This window comes from Argiope bruennichi, chromosome 3 (genome assembly GCF_947563725.1).
Source record: "Argiope bruennichi chromosome 3, qqArgBrue1.1, whole genome shotgun sequence".
NCBI classification, from domain to species: Eukaryota; Metazoa; Arthropoda; class Arachnida; order Araneae; family Araneidae; genus Argiope; species Argiope bruennichi.
The window spans coordinates 104,239,330-104,256,878 of record NC_079153.1 but is presented as its reverse complement, the minus strand read 5'-3'; the positions used below and the strand labels follow the sequence as shown (position 1 = coordinate 104,256,878).

Below are 17,549 nucleotides of genomic sequence, written 5' to 3'. Positions count from 1 at the left end.
TTGTAAAATTTAAAGCAAATGAATTTCATCTCATTTTTGTAAATAATGAAATTTATAACTTTTATTTTTGTGTTTCTATTGCTTAAATCCATTGTATTTCAATTGCGTAGCTAGATATAACATTGCTTTACATAATTTTTGAATTTCTATTGTTTAACATGAAAACAAATAAGTAGAAAAAGACTTAGTTTAAAATTTCTGTGACTACTACAGATAAAATTTGGATTTTTAAATGAAGAACATTTCAAATAATTAATGAATTTTATTATTAAATAACATTAATTTCTTTAAATTAAAATAAAAAAAGAAAATCAAGATGTTTGATGCCAAATCTAATTACTAAACCACATCCCAATTATTTAATGAAATGATGAATAATGTTCCATTCAATTTTATAACCAAAATTAATCTTTAAGCATTAAATCAATTATCACCTATAACAAGTTCTGTTGAGGCTTTTTTGTTTGAATTTTTCATTTAATGCACCAAAATTAAAGCTGGCATGTGATATATTAACTAAAAAGTTGTTTATCATAAACTTTAATGCTTTTGAGAGTATCGACGCTTTTCTCACAGGATAAAAATATGAAACCTTTAATATCAAATGAAATAGCAAAGAGCATCTGGTACATCAGTAAACAAACTGATATAATCATTAAAGTAACTTATTTTTTGCTAATCTCATATATTTAAACCGTCAGTTTCTCCCCTCATCGTATTTATTATTAGACTACCTTGTTTGATACCTTTTTTATCGCTCAACATCATCATTGTTTGAGCAGGTGTATGTCAAAATGAAGAATTTAGACACCCGACAGGAATATGAATGGCCGAAACAGAAATTTCTTAACCGGCTTTATGTGATGAAAGAAATGTATCAAAATTATGAAGCTGAAGAAGATTGGGATTTGCCAGCAGTAAGTGTTCTTTAATACTGATAACCCAATGTTCATAAATGCACTTAGCATTAAAAATATTTCAATCAAAATTCACTTTCTGGATCAATACATTTGTTTGTTTGCCTCCACGTGATCTATTATTTTTTTTATTTTTTTCCTATTTTATATTAACGCATTTGATGATTCTATTTCCGAGGAAAAAATACTTTTTTAAATAAAGGAAGTAGATTTAAATAGAGGGCAATACTTTTTTTTTCTTTTTTTGCACCGAAACTGATAACAGAATAGATATAAGGCATTAAATTAAGGATAATCAACAAGCAATATAAAGCAAAAAAAATGATCACAAGTCAGTTGAAATGGCGAAAGTGCATATAAAAATTTTGGCTGACAAAACCGCATGCAGCAGTGTATGCAAAACGATTTATTTGATAGCGTCAGTGTGTAAAATATCGTAAATAGGATGATTCCAATAAGAAAAATAGAATGATTCAATATAAATTACAGCAATTTTTGATAAAAAAGATTGCGTAGATGTTGCGCACTATGAAATCCTGCATCTGATTACATTTTATAAACTTCGAAAATAAAACTCAAAAGCCTGCGTTCCGGCAAAAGAGGACGCCAAACAGTAAATAGATTCTGAGCATTCGACCATCTTTCCGAGTTTGCTGCACACCGAGGAATTATGAATTAATTCAGATGCTCCATTAATATTCTTCTTTTCTTTCATGTATACCCTTTTCAATTCTGATTGACAGATCTGTTCATCAGAGTAAATTTTTTCTTGAACTGATACAAATGTTATTATGCTCCAGCTTCATCCATCTGGAATATATCTCTTTATCCAAGAACTTGTGGTGAAAGTTTATAAGCCAGTTAACAGCTACGCTACACGGGCAATTGCTTTTGTATTGTGGTCTTGTTACTCGGCTGCGAACCACAGGTTCTATCCTCGATCATCTCAATTCTCCACAAACTATTTACTAACTATACCTTAACTGAACACCGCACCTCCATTTATAGAGCTCATATGGCCCCTTTCCGGTTTCGTATAGATGTAGGTGGACTTTATTAAAAAACAAATTACACTGCAATCAATTGGAAAGATTGGACCAACATTTGATCCAACTTAAAGAGACTGCTTAAAAGAAAGCTCTGCATAATAAAATGCATGGATAATGTGTCTTTTTAGTTGACCTGCACTCAAAAACTGCAAATAGTATAGAACTTCTATGTATATGTTAATATTCAATATTTATTTTTTATTTATTTATTTATTTAAATATTTATATATCTCGGCTCAAAACAATGAAAATTATTTTCGTTCACTATGATAATATTTATAATATTTAAAATTATAATTTATTTAAATATTCGAAATTGTGCACACAAAAAGATTTTGATGAAATAATCTGTTATGTGATTAAAGTGTAACTTAAATGAGCCCAAAAGCCTACTTAATAAGTCCTACTCCTATTAAAGTTTAGAAATTCCAGTGAAAATAACTAAAGGCATTTTATTATTTAACAATATTTATAGACTTTGTTTTTTAAAAAAAAATGATCAGATTTATATAGACAAGATTTTTGTCTTATTTAATTGAGCACTGGATATAAAAACACTACTGTAAAAGAAACATTATTTTTTCAGGAAATGGATCCATTCCTAGAGGATCCTGACACGGAAGTTCGAATTGGGACAGTTCAAGTTTACCTGCAGCCTTTATCATTTATGGTAGAAATTTATTAATTTAAAATTATTTAATGAATAGTACTTAAAACATATAGTTAAAAATTGAGTAATTGCTTTATCATGTAATTCGATTTGAATTTTGCATTTCAGGTAGAACTGAAAGAGCAGCTTGAAATTATTAATTACAAAGGTTCTGAAGTGGGTATTATTAATGTGAGTAGTACTTAATAATAACATTGTTCTTTTTTTACTGATAATTTTTTTATTATTTTATTAATTTTTAGAGCTATTTATATCCTATGAGCAAGAAATATCACAATACTATCGATAAATTTTACATAAAAGAATATTATAATAAAACTTCTCTCTTTCAGGTAGAAGTATGTCCATGTTCAGATGATGGAAAAGAATACACGGAACAAGATGATCAATTTGTTGAAAGTCCAAACGAGCTTATCGGTAGAAATTTGTATTTCATTGTCCGAATAAATGGCTGTCGTGGAATTCCAAATAGATTTACGGTGAGTCATTTTGCAATATAATTTTACTAAAGTATAGATGTACTATAATCAATCTTGAAGCGAAACTCTGTCAGATGGTTAAAGATGGTTAGCCCCTTTTTACGGTTTATTAAAACAAATACAATTTTTAAAGCATACCTAAATGATTTAATATAATAGGATAAAGGAGCAATATTATTCACTTCATTTTTTCTAAAGCTTATTTTATTCAATAAACGTTGATCCCAAATTATATATCTGAGATGATTGAATTATATCATTAGGAATTATCCGATCTTCCCAATAAGGCAAACGGCAAACAACATCTGAACCACGGTGAGCTTCCGTGGTTCAGATGAACTTCCATTGTTAGTGGCGCCATCTTCTTCTAGTTTTAATAATTTAAAAATGAGAATAGTTAATAATGAAGTTAATATTGATAACAGATAATATCGCTCGTACACCATAACCCCTTGCATTCATATAAATAAAATGATACTAAAGAAATTTTTAAAAAAAGCTGTATTTCAAAATTATAAAAATTATATATATTCCCGCATAAATTTTCAATTACATTTATTCAATTGTTTTAACTTTCTATTAAAATCTATGTTTTATCTTTCTGTTAAAAAATTCTATTTTACTAATCTATGCTCTATTTAATGTATAACTGACTGTAACATCAACTTAATTAAAAATATTAAGTTGAAATAATATCTAATATTAATGATGAAAACATAAAAATTTATCTACGTAACAAACTTATTTCTATCTACCAAAATAAAATACAAGATGATAAATTAAATCAAGAATAAATCGTGTCTTTTTTTAATAGAAATTGGATAATAAAGTAAAAGTTTGAAATACAACTGAATAATTAATGCAAGAAAAGTGCTCTTGAGATTTTTAATTGTCCTCCAAATGTAATGAAAATTTGATGATGGATTTAGCTCACATTTATAAATATTTAATTAATGTAGTAAAAATATTATTTCATATTTTTGGTTCTTCATCGATGATCTAATAATATATTGTGCATATAAAATGGTTTTAAATAATTATTGCAATGATACCAAATATTTCATTATTCTATGTACTTAAATATTTTTGAAAAAAAATATATCTGAAATATTTTTCTATTGCAGAAGTTTTCTCCGAATTCCAATAATTTTCTGTTGTATATTCTTATATAACAGATATTAAGGCAAAAGTACAGAACAGGATCAAATAATTTAAGAATTAGACAAAAATGCTTTTAAAAATATATTGGATACTTTTTTTTAATAATTTATTTTTCTAAAACTATGCGTATGGACGTGCGTTTAGGAAATAAATTTATTCCAGATTCCTTTAGAAATTATTTACATGGCACAATAGGTATATGATATAGGAATCAAGATAAAAGAAAAGGCTTTTAAGGCAAAAACGAAATATTACTATTAGTGAAAAAGAAAGAAATTCTATTTCACTAATTATTTGAAAATTATTTGAAAAAAAAAAGAGTACTTGCCCAGATAAATGAAGCAGTTGATTGAAAATTGCCACTATATGCATGAATTTTGTCTTACATTTCATGTTATTATAATATTGCTACCAGATATCTCTTAGTAAAATAAAAAAATAATCAGTTTCTTTATTCCTTCTTTTAATATAAATCGAATTATTTATATTGCCAGAATCCACGTGACACCAAGGGAAAGCCTCTCTGAAATGGCTGAGTTAAGATAACTTCATAACCTTTTTTACTCAATATTTTACAATGCAATATTTAATCTTTAATTGTAATCAGAATATAAGTACATCAGTTCTGAAGAAGTGCTCTTTTTATATTGAACTTGAAATGTGGGATAGATTATTTTCCATGAAAATCAGAAAGTAGTACTGCCTTCTTTTCAATATATATTTGATCACCATTTTAATTACTAAGTAAGCTTTTTCTTGTACTAAAAATGTGAATTACAAATATCACAGTTACTAACTGGGAACAAAAAGTTAAAAAAATAATATTATTTTCTTCTCAGTACATATTTTGAGATTTGCACCAACTACTAACTAAATAAACTTTTTCTTGTACTAAGGATGTGAACTGCAAGTATCGAGTGTACTTAGACGAAACAGATACAATTACCGAAACAGTATCAGACACATCTAATCCAGATTTTCACCATCAGAAAATGTTTTCCTTCACTCCGGTGACTCGACAAGTAAGACACAATTTAAATTTGAGTTTGAATAATTTAATTTTCAGTTCGAATTTGAGGAATTATTTAACATATTTTTCTATTTGACATTTACTATCATATGACCAAGTACTAGATTAAAGGTAAATAAATTATGAAATTATTCTCTAGAAAAGGTAGTATCTATTAAAATGCTTTGGCAAAAAATTAGAAGTCGAGAAGCATCAAAAAGCTTCCAATTGTGCGCTTTAAAAAATGTACATATCTACATTATTTTTCATTGATTTCATTTGATGTTTCACTTAATCGCTAAATAATTTTGTGGTAAAAATTTTATATGGTACTTAAATTATATTGTCACATCTGAAGGATTTCAGTACTTTTTTGTTGACTTAATTAGACATTATAATACGCAGCATTATTATTTCGAAAAACAGGTTGAACTGTTTTTCTTTTTGTTTCTTAATTGTGTGGGATTTTTTTTTCTAATTTATTTTTTAAACACATTAGTGTTGAGAAAAGGAATTCTTGTTCCTTATTTGAGGTTAGCAGGCTCATAGAATTCCTCTCCCTATTCTCAGCAACAGGTTTACTGACCATAAATATGAGTTTCGTTATCTTTCTGTTATTAACAGAAAATTTAAAACCATGAACAGTAAAATAGATGAAAATTATATTAGCTCATTTATAATAGAAAATAGTAAGAACCAACATTTGAGGAATTTAGGGAGATATTTTATTTGGATATTTCACCTATTTATTTTAAATTATATCAGTATTTTTAAATTAAACTAATCCGCCATTTTTGTGAACAAAATTAATGAATCTATAAGAATAAATCATATGATTGAATGAGTTCAGGAAAATGAAAATATTCATTATATATAAATTTAATTTGTCACTAAAATTTAAAGTCTTATATTTATTTCAATGTTTAAACCTTCCATGGTGATTTAGTTAGGCTTTTTATTCTGTAGGTTTTATCATACCTCAAAGATGGATTCATAGTGATTCAAGTTTGGGGAAAGCAGAAACCGCGAAAATCCGCCATGGCCAAAGCTAAAGGAAGGAGTACAAAGCAAATGATTCAAGAAGACCTGTTGAATCAAACGTCAAGACTCATGAATGGTTTTCGAATTAATGGACGGGTAAGAAGAATTTATAGCTTCAATTATTTGGAAGATATGAATAATAATAAAATTACTCATTTTTCAAGCATTTAATTTATAAAACTCTGATATAACGTTTTCAATTATTTACCTTACTTTTGATAAATTAGTTACATTATCTTTTGATAAATAATTTGAGATAATAATTTTTGATAAATAATTTAAATGCTCAACAAAATACAAGTCTATTTTAAATTTCTTTATATATCTTATCAATAAATTTGTCTTAAACTGAAATAACCCAAAATTGCAAGACGTTTTCAATCTCTTAAAATTTTAGAAGCTAATATATACTATTTATTTCATATTCACTAAATTGGATTTATTTAATTTTTTAAAATTAGATTGTTTCATAAAGTATAGCAATATCAGAGACAATCAATATAGAAAGAAAAGGTAATAAATTATTCATGAAATTCATCTTTACCAAAAAGAAAATCATCAATAGTCAGAATAAAGAATAAAATGATTCATTGTGACAAATTCCCAAATTTGCTTTCCGTATGATATTGTGTTGATGATTTTTGTTAACAAAACACAAAAGTAATTTTTGCATTAATTCTCTTTCTTATATTTACATTTATGTTCAGTCGTGCGATTAATTCTTATTAATAAATTAGATTAAATAGTGTGATTTAAAGACAATATTCAATTATACTGCTTTAAATATATATATATTAAATAGCTCCGTTCAGAAAATTTACATAATTCTTAGAAAAGGTAATAAAATTACATTTCATAGGAAATTATAATTGATATTGTAGAGTCTTAAATCTTCAACAGTTTGGAACAGGCGTCTAAATTAAGTTGTCCTAAATTTTCATAATAAATTTAATAAATTTTCAATATATATTACAGTTTGTAATACATTCAATACATGTTTAACTTCTGCTATTACTTAAAACAAATGTCTAAATTAAGTTGTTCTATGTTTTAATGATGTAGTCAATAAATATTTAATTTCTGCTACAGTCGTATTACTTTTATTTTATTTTACAGAATGTTGATCCCAATAAACAAAGCATGATTGTGGAGTTATTACTTATGAAGAAGCAACAGCAGAGGCATATACAGAAATTGGTAAGAAAAATGAGAGAAACTAATTTATTGTTTAGAAAGAAAATTTAATGCAACCGCATTCTTGCCTCGCTTCTCACTTTACTTCGTGGCAAATGTAACTTTTTCTTGCTATATATGGATTTATTTAGTGTTGAGATTTGATACAAATATAATACCATAATATTTAAAAATTCTGACGTCATGGCCTAGGGTAGCGCGTCTTCCCAGTGATCTGGGTGTCCCGGGGTCAAGTCCTGATTCGAACGTGGTTGTTCCCTACCCTGTGCTCTCTCTATGAGGTGTGTGGAAGAGAGCCCTTGAAAAAAGGGGATGTGCAAGCGAGTGTGTAAGTGCCATCTTCATATGAGCTAAGTTCCGACTTCTACCCACGGGTGCGCAAGAGTCCTTATCCTCAGAAGCTACTGCACTCCTCTTTGCCCGCTCTCTTACTTGATTTGAACTGGCGTTCAATCCAAGAAGGATGAACTATAATAACATAATTAAAAATTATTAGTTGGGAATTAACAAGTTTTGAACATCTAAAGTTGACTCACATAGAATATAAACAATATCGCAAGCATGAATTATTTTGAAGCACATTAAAATTGATTCGATTTAACAGTAACTAACTTGCTGATTTGAATTGATTTCCTTCCATTAAGCAGAGTTTCTATGTGATGAAAGAATGGAATTTATTAAAAGAATAAAAGGTACATTGATATGCTTTTCAAATATATTTCAAAATTGTATTTATAAAACTATTTTTTTACAGGAAAACATAGGTCATTTAGTGGATATCGCAGAAAAACAAAAAATGAGGGAAATTCCTCTACCCATGGTGAAAGAGATACTCTTTGCAAATTCTAACGAAACAGCTGCCAAAGTTTTCAGCAAGATATTACCTAAAGGTAACGAGCTGTCATTAATTAATTTAAACCTTATGAATGGGACAAACGTCATTTTTTCTCCATCCATTTATTATTTTGGAATAACAAAATTAATATAAGTTTTAGTCTCCCTAATTATTTTTCTTTAAAATCAAATAGCTATTTTTTAAGTCGGGAGATAGCTAATACAAAATATGATTTGATAATTTATTTGTTAGAGAAAAATGTTGTCTATTAAAACTTACAAGAAGTAATATCTGAATAGTTTTTTTATCAAGGTTGAAAGTTTTTACAATGTCGAAATGATATTGTTTAAACACTATAATCAAATAAATTACTATTTGTTTTTACTGTTTGGAAATATGTAACCATTATTAACTAATTACGTTTTTAAAAATAAATTAGCCAGTTGTTAAAAATTGGGTTTTGGTTAAAATTGGGTTTGATTAAAAATTGGGAAAAATTTGATTTTCTGGTTTCAATTTATTAATTAATTTATTGAGACAAAACTTCTAGTACTGGTTCCAGTTTTGAAATATAGCACTTTATTGCTCCTTCTATAGTTAAAAGTAATTAAAAGCCTCACTTATAAATATTTTTATAAATCAGCTTCAGAAAAATATCGATATTCTAATTTGCTGACGTTTACTTCCAGAAAAGAGAATGTAGTATTCAGAAATCGCTAAAATAATTTGATTTTATTAATCAAAATCAGAATAAATAAATTGATCTTATTACGTAATTTATTGATATAATACTTATTAATCCTTGACAGGAAATTTGTAATAAAGCCAGAAAATCTAGTGAATAATAAGACTTCAACATCGTACTTCCTTTCAGTATTATTGATGTCAGTTATGTGAAAGCTAATTGTTATTAAAAGTAACAATTGAGAAGTATTTTATTTTATCTCATCCACTTCTCGTTTTAAAACAATGAGATAATTTGGGGATGGACCTCGAATTGAGCAGCTCCCAGAATTTTAAGGTAGTTTTTGAAAGATTTTTTTTTTAAACGCAAAGGAAAAGATCGGACGATGATCGCCTGAGCCAGCATTTTTCTTATCCTATTTTCACACTATACTAATAAGAGGACGCTTGACCCGCGATACCGGATTCAGCATGTTCTTAGCAATATGACATCTGATCTTTAGCGCAATCGGTATTCCTTATAGATTAGAATCTTGAACATTCCAATCCATAAGGAATTATATGACAACGACCTCCATCAGATTAACATGATACCCTGATTATCAATTCACTGTATACATCCCAAATATTTAAAGATTTCTGTTTCAGTTTGAAAAAATCAATTGCTTTATTTAAAAGTTCATCTATAGCCTATAAATTAGGAAAAATCAATATCCTTATTTTCTATTTAAGTGTACGTACACACTTGAAGATTTTTTTTTTAATTTCAACTTTAAAATTCCAGTTTTTTTACAGTAGGTTATTAATATATGTTTAAGCTAATTTCAGTGAGAAAAAAACTTATTGCACTAATTATTAATTAATTAAATAATATTTAATGAGCTAATTAGCCTATTTTTTGAAACATGATATTTTAAATTCTAATTTTTACAGACACACAATTCTAGCTGGAAATTATGCCTAATATTAGTCTTGATGTTGTCTGCCTCAAACAAGTTATAAAAATGTATAGTTTTTTTTAAACATTTTTTTCATCAATGATGAATAGAAAAAGTAGGATTTTTTCTGTAATTTTAACTTTTAAACAGCTATTAAAAATTTATTTCTAAAAATATAAATTTGATTGAGGCACAAAACATCCACTATTTCATACAGATTATTTTGATATATAAATAACTGTATTTGGTTAATTTCTTGTTCAGTTATGATTGTTTGAATGAAGCAACATAGTGGAAAAATATCATTCTTCATAAAATGAGTTTTAAAAAAACCGTAATTAGGGTTTTTAATGAAAGCACCTCAAGAAAAATAATTATAACTCGAGAAATATTCCGAATATTGACAACATTTTCGTATCGTTTGAAAGCTAAGGGATCAGAGAACATTATTAAGCAATAAAAATTATTCGATATTTTGAACGATTTTCGAAATTTCAAGTGTGTACATACACCTTAATTATTAAATTTTCTTTTGGCAGTACTAAAGATGGCTGCCTTCTACATAGAATATACGTTATTGTAGATTTAATTGAAGCTTTATTTTAAAAGAAATCAATTATCTTGGTAACACTAATCATTATCCTAACATAATCATTAACATTAATCACTTAGCACTTCATTAATAATTTATTAATAACCGTCAACCATGATGTTTGATATGTTAAGTTAAACGCTACATTTTATATATGAGAAAGTTCGGATTGGTTGTTAATTAGAGTTTCTACTTTAAGGAAGCGTTTTGGCAAAAACCCCAGCAACACCAGTTGACGAAGATGAGATAGAGGAAGAAAGTGACGAAGAGGATGAAGACGAAGAAGATGAGGACGAAGAGGAAGATGAAGAGGAGGAAGGCAATCGTCAAAGGAGGCGGTCTAGAAGACGTAGAAGAAGAAGAAGTGATGAATCTGATGAGGAATATGATGAAAATAATTCTTACAAAGGCTCATCCACCTGCATTATTGTCTGAAACGCCGTTGTTAGTATTACTTAAAACAAGTGCCATGGTATTTTATGAGAGATTTGAATATATATGGATATTTTTAATGAATACGCACAAGTGATATATGTGTGAATGAGGATTTAACATATTTATTATTTTAAATTGTAAATTATCAAAATTCTATTGTAATAAAAAATTATTTATATTTTAATTTAAACCTGCTGAACTGCCAAACTTTATTTCTTAAGAATTAAGTTAAAGTATTGAGCAAGAAAACAATCAATCTTTTGTCTTAGGAATATTTGAATTAGAATTTTTTTATCCATGAGTCAGACTTCTAAGAGAAGTCATATAAAAATATAGCAATTGGAAAATTCTCACGAAAGCTTTTTTTTTTCTATTAGTTTTTTCATTATTTTTAATTAAAAATGAGATGATCATCTTTACTTAAAATATTTCATTAATACTTGCTAAATAGCTACATTTATTGAATTTCCTTTTTAGTTATCAATATTTAAAGTTTCATATGTCTGTAACTTTGGAGTGCCACAAAAATTTTTCAATGCAAGTGCGTTTCGGAAATTTTTTTAATCGTTAGAGGAGTAATATTTGATAATCCCTGCAGGCAAATTTTTACAAACTCATTCTACATTTTTTTTTTTTTTTTGCTAAATTGAAAATATAGCACGCGATTATTAAATGCACAGTTAAATAACACTAACTTTAAATTACCGTCATTATTATTTCAATTATATAATTAACTAGAAATCAAAAAGGTTTCAAAATCCATAATTAAAAAATTAATTAATAAAAAAGGCTATCGTTTCCCTAGAAAAGATGGGGAAAAAACAGAACTTTTTATCATAAAATAAGAATTTATTGGTATTTATATATATCTCATAAAACGGGTGATGTTACTGTTTTTAGAGATAAATGCAATATAATATGAGCCGGTGGAGAGAATAACCATTTGTATACATTCAACATTTTGTCCTTTTTTCAAGAATATGACTGTCGTAAGAAAACCGTATTGTTCAGAATCTTAATTTCTATTTATATGTTAGTTCTAACGTGAAGACTAATATCTCTAAATATTGTAAATAATTTTGGTCAATCATGATACAATTTTTGACATTGTTTCCATAACCAAATTCAACATTAGAATAACCAGGGCAGCCAAGCATACGGGAATGATGGATTGGATTCGAACACGTTTCTTTGAAAGTATTAACCTTATACAAGTACAGAAATGTCAGGCGATCCTGTATCTTGTATGATATAGTGTATATAGTGATTATAGTGTCTATAATTCTCGAAATATACACAACCAATTAGTGTCATTGACGAATTTTAAAGATATCACCAGACAACATTGTATATCTTCCAAATGGACAAAATTGATGCGTAGTACCTATACCAACTGCTTAAACCACCAACAGTGGAGTCATTTAATAATATAAAGCTTAAACTGTGCTTGTGTGAACCGCTTTTCTGATAAAAAATATAGTTTTATTTAAATATTAACATTTGTTTGTTTGTTTGTTTCTTATGGCACTTGCCACTGACAAGCCCGCTGTTACGAAGACAGCGATTTAAGCCTGAGGGGGACGTCTCTGATTTTTTATAGCAGCGCCAACTAGGGCCAAGAGTACGACTTTGCTACTCACGCATCACTCATTCGCTTGCACAATCCCTTTTTGCAGGAGGGCACATTCACACATCTCACAGATAGAACAACAGAAGAACAACCATGCCCAAACCGGGACGCCCAGATCACGGGGAAGACGCGCTACCCCTATGCCAGGACGCCGGCATATTAACATTTAATACTTATATACCTGCAAAATGCGTGATTATACTTAATGAAAATATCATTCAAAAAATTTAAAGTCTTGGACCAGAAGTTGGCAAATAGTTACTTATTGAGTTTAAAGTATTCACTGAGAAAAGGATTTCATTATTTTAAATGCATTTTTAATTAAAAATGCAACAATAAAATTCTGTATCTCAGATAAATTTTAAAGAGGATTGAATGAATTTCAGAATAACTCAAATGAAATATTTCTGAGACAAAGATTGTTAAATGCAGCAAATATAAGGAATAAAAAAAAATAGTTATTCCTACCCATCTATAATGATTGCCATTATTGTCTTCCAAAAGTTAAAATTTATTTTTGTAGCTTAAAACGATCCTTTCAAGAACATCTGTAAAAATGGTCCTTAAGCAATTGCAGTAAATTATGGATTGTATGACATAAAAGCATCAAAAAAATTTCTAATTAAAAACACATGAGCTTTACACCTTATCATTTTGCTAAATATTCTTTTTAATTACAACTATCGAAGTATTTTGTCATTTTATTTATTTTCTTATTTTTTTAACATAGATAAAAAAAAAAATATTCTCTTTTAAATATAGAAAGCAGAATTTCCTAAATCCTATAAAAGAAGTATGATAAAATTTAACTGCATTATCCTATGCTTTTAATCTTTATTTTTCAGCTTATAAATTAATTATTTAAGTAGCTCAATCGTGTGTGAAATTATTTTCAGCTTATAAATTAATTATTAAAGTAGCTCAATCGTGTGTGAAATTATTTTAAACTTTTAATAGACAATCAAGTTAGATTGAATTCAATTTGCTCCCAGCTAAAAAATTTAAATGGATTATTGCACCTGAATATTTTTTTAAAGATTAAGTTACATTTGTTAGCTTGACAACTATATAATTAACTTATATTCAGTTCGTTTCGCATTAAAATATTACGTCAAGCCCAGTTAACAGTTCATTCAATTATGACAAAATTAATATGTTATGAATCCTTATTAATTTTTTTTAAAAAATGCATTATAAAAGAAATAAATGAGTTACTATCCTCACTTTTACTTATGAAATAAATCAAGCAAACATTGCTCAACAATATTAGAAATAAATTGTGAAGTGCTATTTTGATGTTATATTAAAACAACTGTTTTCAGAATTCTATAGACAAAAAATAGCGGTCATTAAAACGCAAAATATTTATTATGTATAGTAAAAGACATAATGAGAAAAGGAATGATGCAAAAAATTTCGAAATTACCAAAATGATAAAAAATAAACTTTAGTATTAATATAATTCAATCATCATACAGTAATTTATCCTTATTCAAAACAATTTTCTACGAAACTCTAAGAGAGACGGGAAAGCTAAGAGAGACGGGAGAGTTTTTCTCCGAAATTTTTGACAGATTTACGTTAATTTTAATTCTTATGTATTTCAAATATTAATACAATACTCAAATTTTAAGCAAGCAATATACTTAGAAAATTCTGTAGAAGAAAAATTAATGGTAAAAAAAAAACTTAGCCTTCATAAAAATCCTATCTATATAGATAAAGACGCAAAATTCAGAATTTGGAATAATATCAAAATCATTTTTATACAGTAATAGCATGGCTCGTAAAATTCTACGCTATCTACTTTTCCACCTGCTCTTTAAAGGTAGTTAAAATTATTTTAAGCATGGTTGTCGCAATTCAGCTTTGAAATCCATAGATTAAGGAAGAAAATTCTCACTTTCCTCTTGATATTTGCATTTTTATTGCTTTCTCGAACTCATAAGATATGACATTTACCAAAAAAAAATTCAGCAACCGTTAATGGCATTAGTACGTAACTCAGCAGTGTTCTAAAGAAGATTAGATGTATGAGTTGTTTCGCAAAACTCAAAGTCATAAATCTTGCTTCTGAAAGTCTTTTTAATACTTTTGAATTTAATAAAAAGACAAAATCGAATACATTATGTGATACTGTTCATTTCTTTTCATTTGTATTATATTTGTTAAATTCAATTGCTATAAAAATATTCTCTAATTATTAAATCTATTTGTGAAGAGTTTTATCGAAGCAAACGTAAGCTACTACAATTGCTTCATGCAAAAATAACTGTTAAACATTAAAATTTAACCTTTTATTTTCATTTTCTTAATTAAAAGATAAAAATCAATACGATATATTTCGTACTTAGATTATTTAAAAATTTTGAAAACTTAATATGTGCTCTTTTTTATTCTGAAAAAAATATTATTCGATTTAACACTTCAGAAATTTTATTCTGCTTTCTTCAATAACTAAATACAGTACACTCCCAAATATCTGGCATATTGAGGCGGAAGACAGGCCGAATAACAAAAAAAGTCGGTTAAGCCGGAGTTCTATGAACTCCTTTTCTTTGCCCACCAATAAGACAACCAAAACTCACTGTTATAAATACTAAGCCTTCCTTCCATTTATCTAAAGCCACGTAGAATGTGAACGAGGCCGTGGCCCGGTGAATCATAGTAGCTATTGTCAGTAACATGTCGAGTTAAAATAAAAGGCTCTGTATTGATATATGTTTATATACTATCCTGCAAGAATTTATTAGAAAAAAATAGGTTAAAGGATATAAACTGCTCACACTTTAACATGAATTCTATATACTTCCATGTGGTACTTCCATGTTAAAAAAACATTAATCATGCCCGAAGAACAATTTAAGAAATCTTGTACGTTTTGTGCAGTTATAATCAGGAACAGCGGCAACAATTGAGGTCCTTTACACACTGACTGACGAAACAATGAACAACGAGCAGAACGCTGCTCTTTCCCTGGCACAACTTGTATTTTGCACACGACACTTAGGAAGATCATAGCACACGCCTACTTCCAATAATTTGAAAATGTTGTCAATTTATTGCCCAACCTTCCTGAATTAATTACGATAAAGAAAACTAGGCCGGATAATACAGAGGATAGATAGTCGTGATCCGGATACTAGGGAGTGCTTTGCATCATATTATTTCTTCAGAATTTTGTATTGTATTTTATACGTATTACACAAAAAAGAAAGAATGTTCATATTTTACATTTTCAGTCTTGTATTTAATTATGGGATTTAAAGGGTATGTACTGCATTAACTCAATGCAGAAATATCCTAGGAATTACATGTGAACCATCTGAAAATTCTTAAAAAAACAAAATCTTATGCTTACTCTAATTATTGCATATTCAAGGAATTGCAATAATTAGAGTAATTGAAATCAAGAAACTTTATTATTTTGCAACTTTCGACTTGAAGATGTTGCTATGTCTAAATCAGAACTTCATATCAAACATACTGTTTAATAGAAATCGATGCAATATCTGTTATTGAATGAAGCAGAAATAAAATGTCAGCTAATTTTATCAAAATTTTAAAAAGTATTTCTGTAATTTAATCCATTTGGTTGGAAACAAAATCCATTACAGTCGATAGATTGGAAATATTGCTGGCACTTGTCACGGAATTGCTTCATCCATAAATCTGATATCTGGACAAACTTATTTGCTATGATATCTAAGCAAATTTATTTCCTATATTCTGAAATAGAATTTCTATAAATGAAATGATAGGAGCGAAAAAATAAAAGTGTTAGGTAATATGAAAGAATGTGTGATTGATCTCTAACAAACGCCAAGAATCACTTTGTGTATTTTTGGAATCACTCAGTGATCCCAGCTGACGTCGCTCGATCATCATATAGCTATGCACGTCATTACTAAGAAATTTTAAATACATTCATCACTAAAATTAAATTACTTAAATTGAATGAAATACTACTTTAATTTCACGTAAATTACTAAGTTAATTCACCATTTTGTAATATTAAAATTTTTTAGTCGCAAAGACATATATATGTAAATGTTAGAAAATAAAAATATATAATTCTAAAATATTTTTCAAAAATCAAAATTAAATTAACTTCTTTCCCCCCTTTTGATAAGATGTATTTCATCAACAGTGGCCAACATAATAAGACAGCCGAAGGCAGCGAATTTTAATAAAGTTAATTTACCCCTGTCAGTCAGTTTTGATGAACCACAACTTAATGAAAATATATACTATGTTATTTTTTATCATATCATTTGAAATTACATTTTAGAAATAATAATAGAACCTTCTGATTGGTTAGTTACCCTTCAAAGTGACGAAATTGAAGATGCACTAGTTGTTAGGAAAATTCGCTATGCATACAAAAACGCTTTATTTATTTATTATTAATTTTTTAAAATTTTTGATTGGATCTTCTTATGAATGATTCATTAAAAATTTTGATTTGTCCTAACTCCTCGCTTTTGACAATTTCGATTTATACTCGAAACTACATGACTTAAATTCATTTTTTTTCATGCAATTTGATTTCAAAAAAATGGCCTTGTCTCAGATTTTTTCGCCGAGATCTGTACGTAAACAATCTGAACGTGCCAGCTATTAACAAATTATTGGGAAATAAATTCAGCTTTATTTTACTTTCACACAAACACACATATATATTTATCTTTCTTTAACTAAGTAATGTAACGTGATATGAAGGTAGCGTACCATGTTAAATCTTCTTTTTATAACAGTTATAAAAAGTGTCGTGAAGCAAAATGTGCAATAAAGCACTACATTTTCAATTCGAAATTACATATATGATAGTTAAAATTAAAATATTTCTGTTTAAGACACTGTAGGGACAGAATCCAGAGGAAGAAGGAAAGTTGAATCCTTGTTATATGCTCAT

The 17,549-nt window shown here is 27.7% G+C and overlaps 1 protein-coding gene across 1 annotated transcript in view; it reads left to right on the top strand.

Moving 5' to 3' along the window:
- LOC129963305 (kinesin-like protein KIF28) overlaps positions 1-11,076 on the top strand; it is a 42,955-nt gene extending 31,879 nt beyond the window's left edge. The window contains exons 17-25 of the mRNA XM_056077593.1: positions 783-917; positions 2,553-2,636; positions 2,745-2,807; positions 2,969-3,115; positions 5,173-5,298; positions 6,252-6,422; positions 7,443-7,523; positions 8,275-8,410; positions 10,769-11,076. Coding sequence (XP_055933568.1) covers positions 783-917; positions 2,553-2,636; positions 2,745-2,807; positions 2,969-3,115; positions 5,173-5,298; positions 6,252-6,422; positions 7,443-7,523; positions 8,275-8,410; positions 10,769-11,004 — 1,179 coding nt within the window. The 3' untranslated portion in view covers positions 11,005-11,076. The remainder of the gene's footprint in view (positions 1-782; positions 918-2,552; positions 2,637-2,744; positions 2,808-2,968; positions 3,116-5,172; positions 5,299-6,251; positions 6,423-7,442; positions 7,524-8,274; positions 8,411-10,768) is intronic.
- Positions 11,077-17,549: the final 6,473 nt, after the last annotated feature.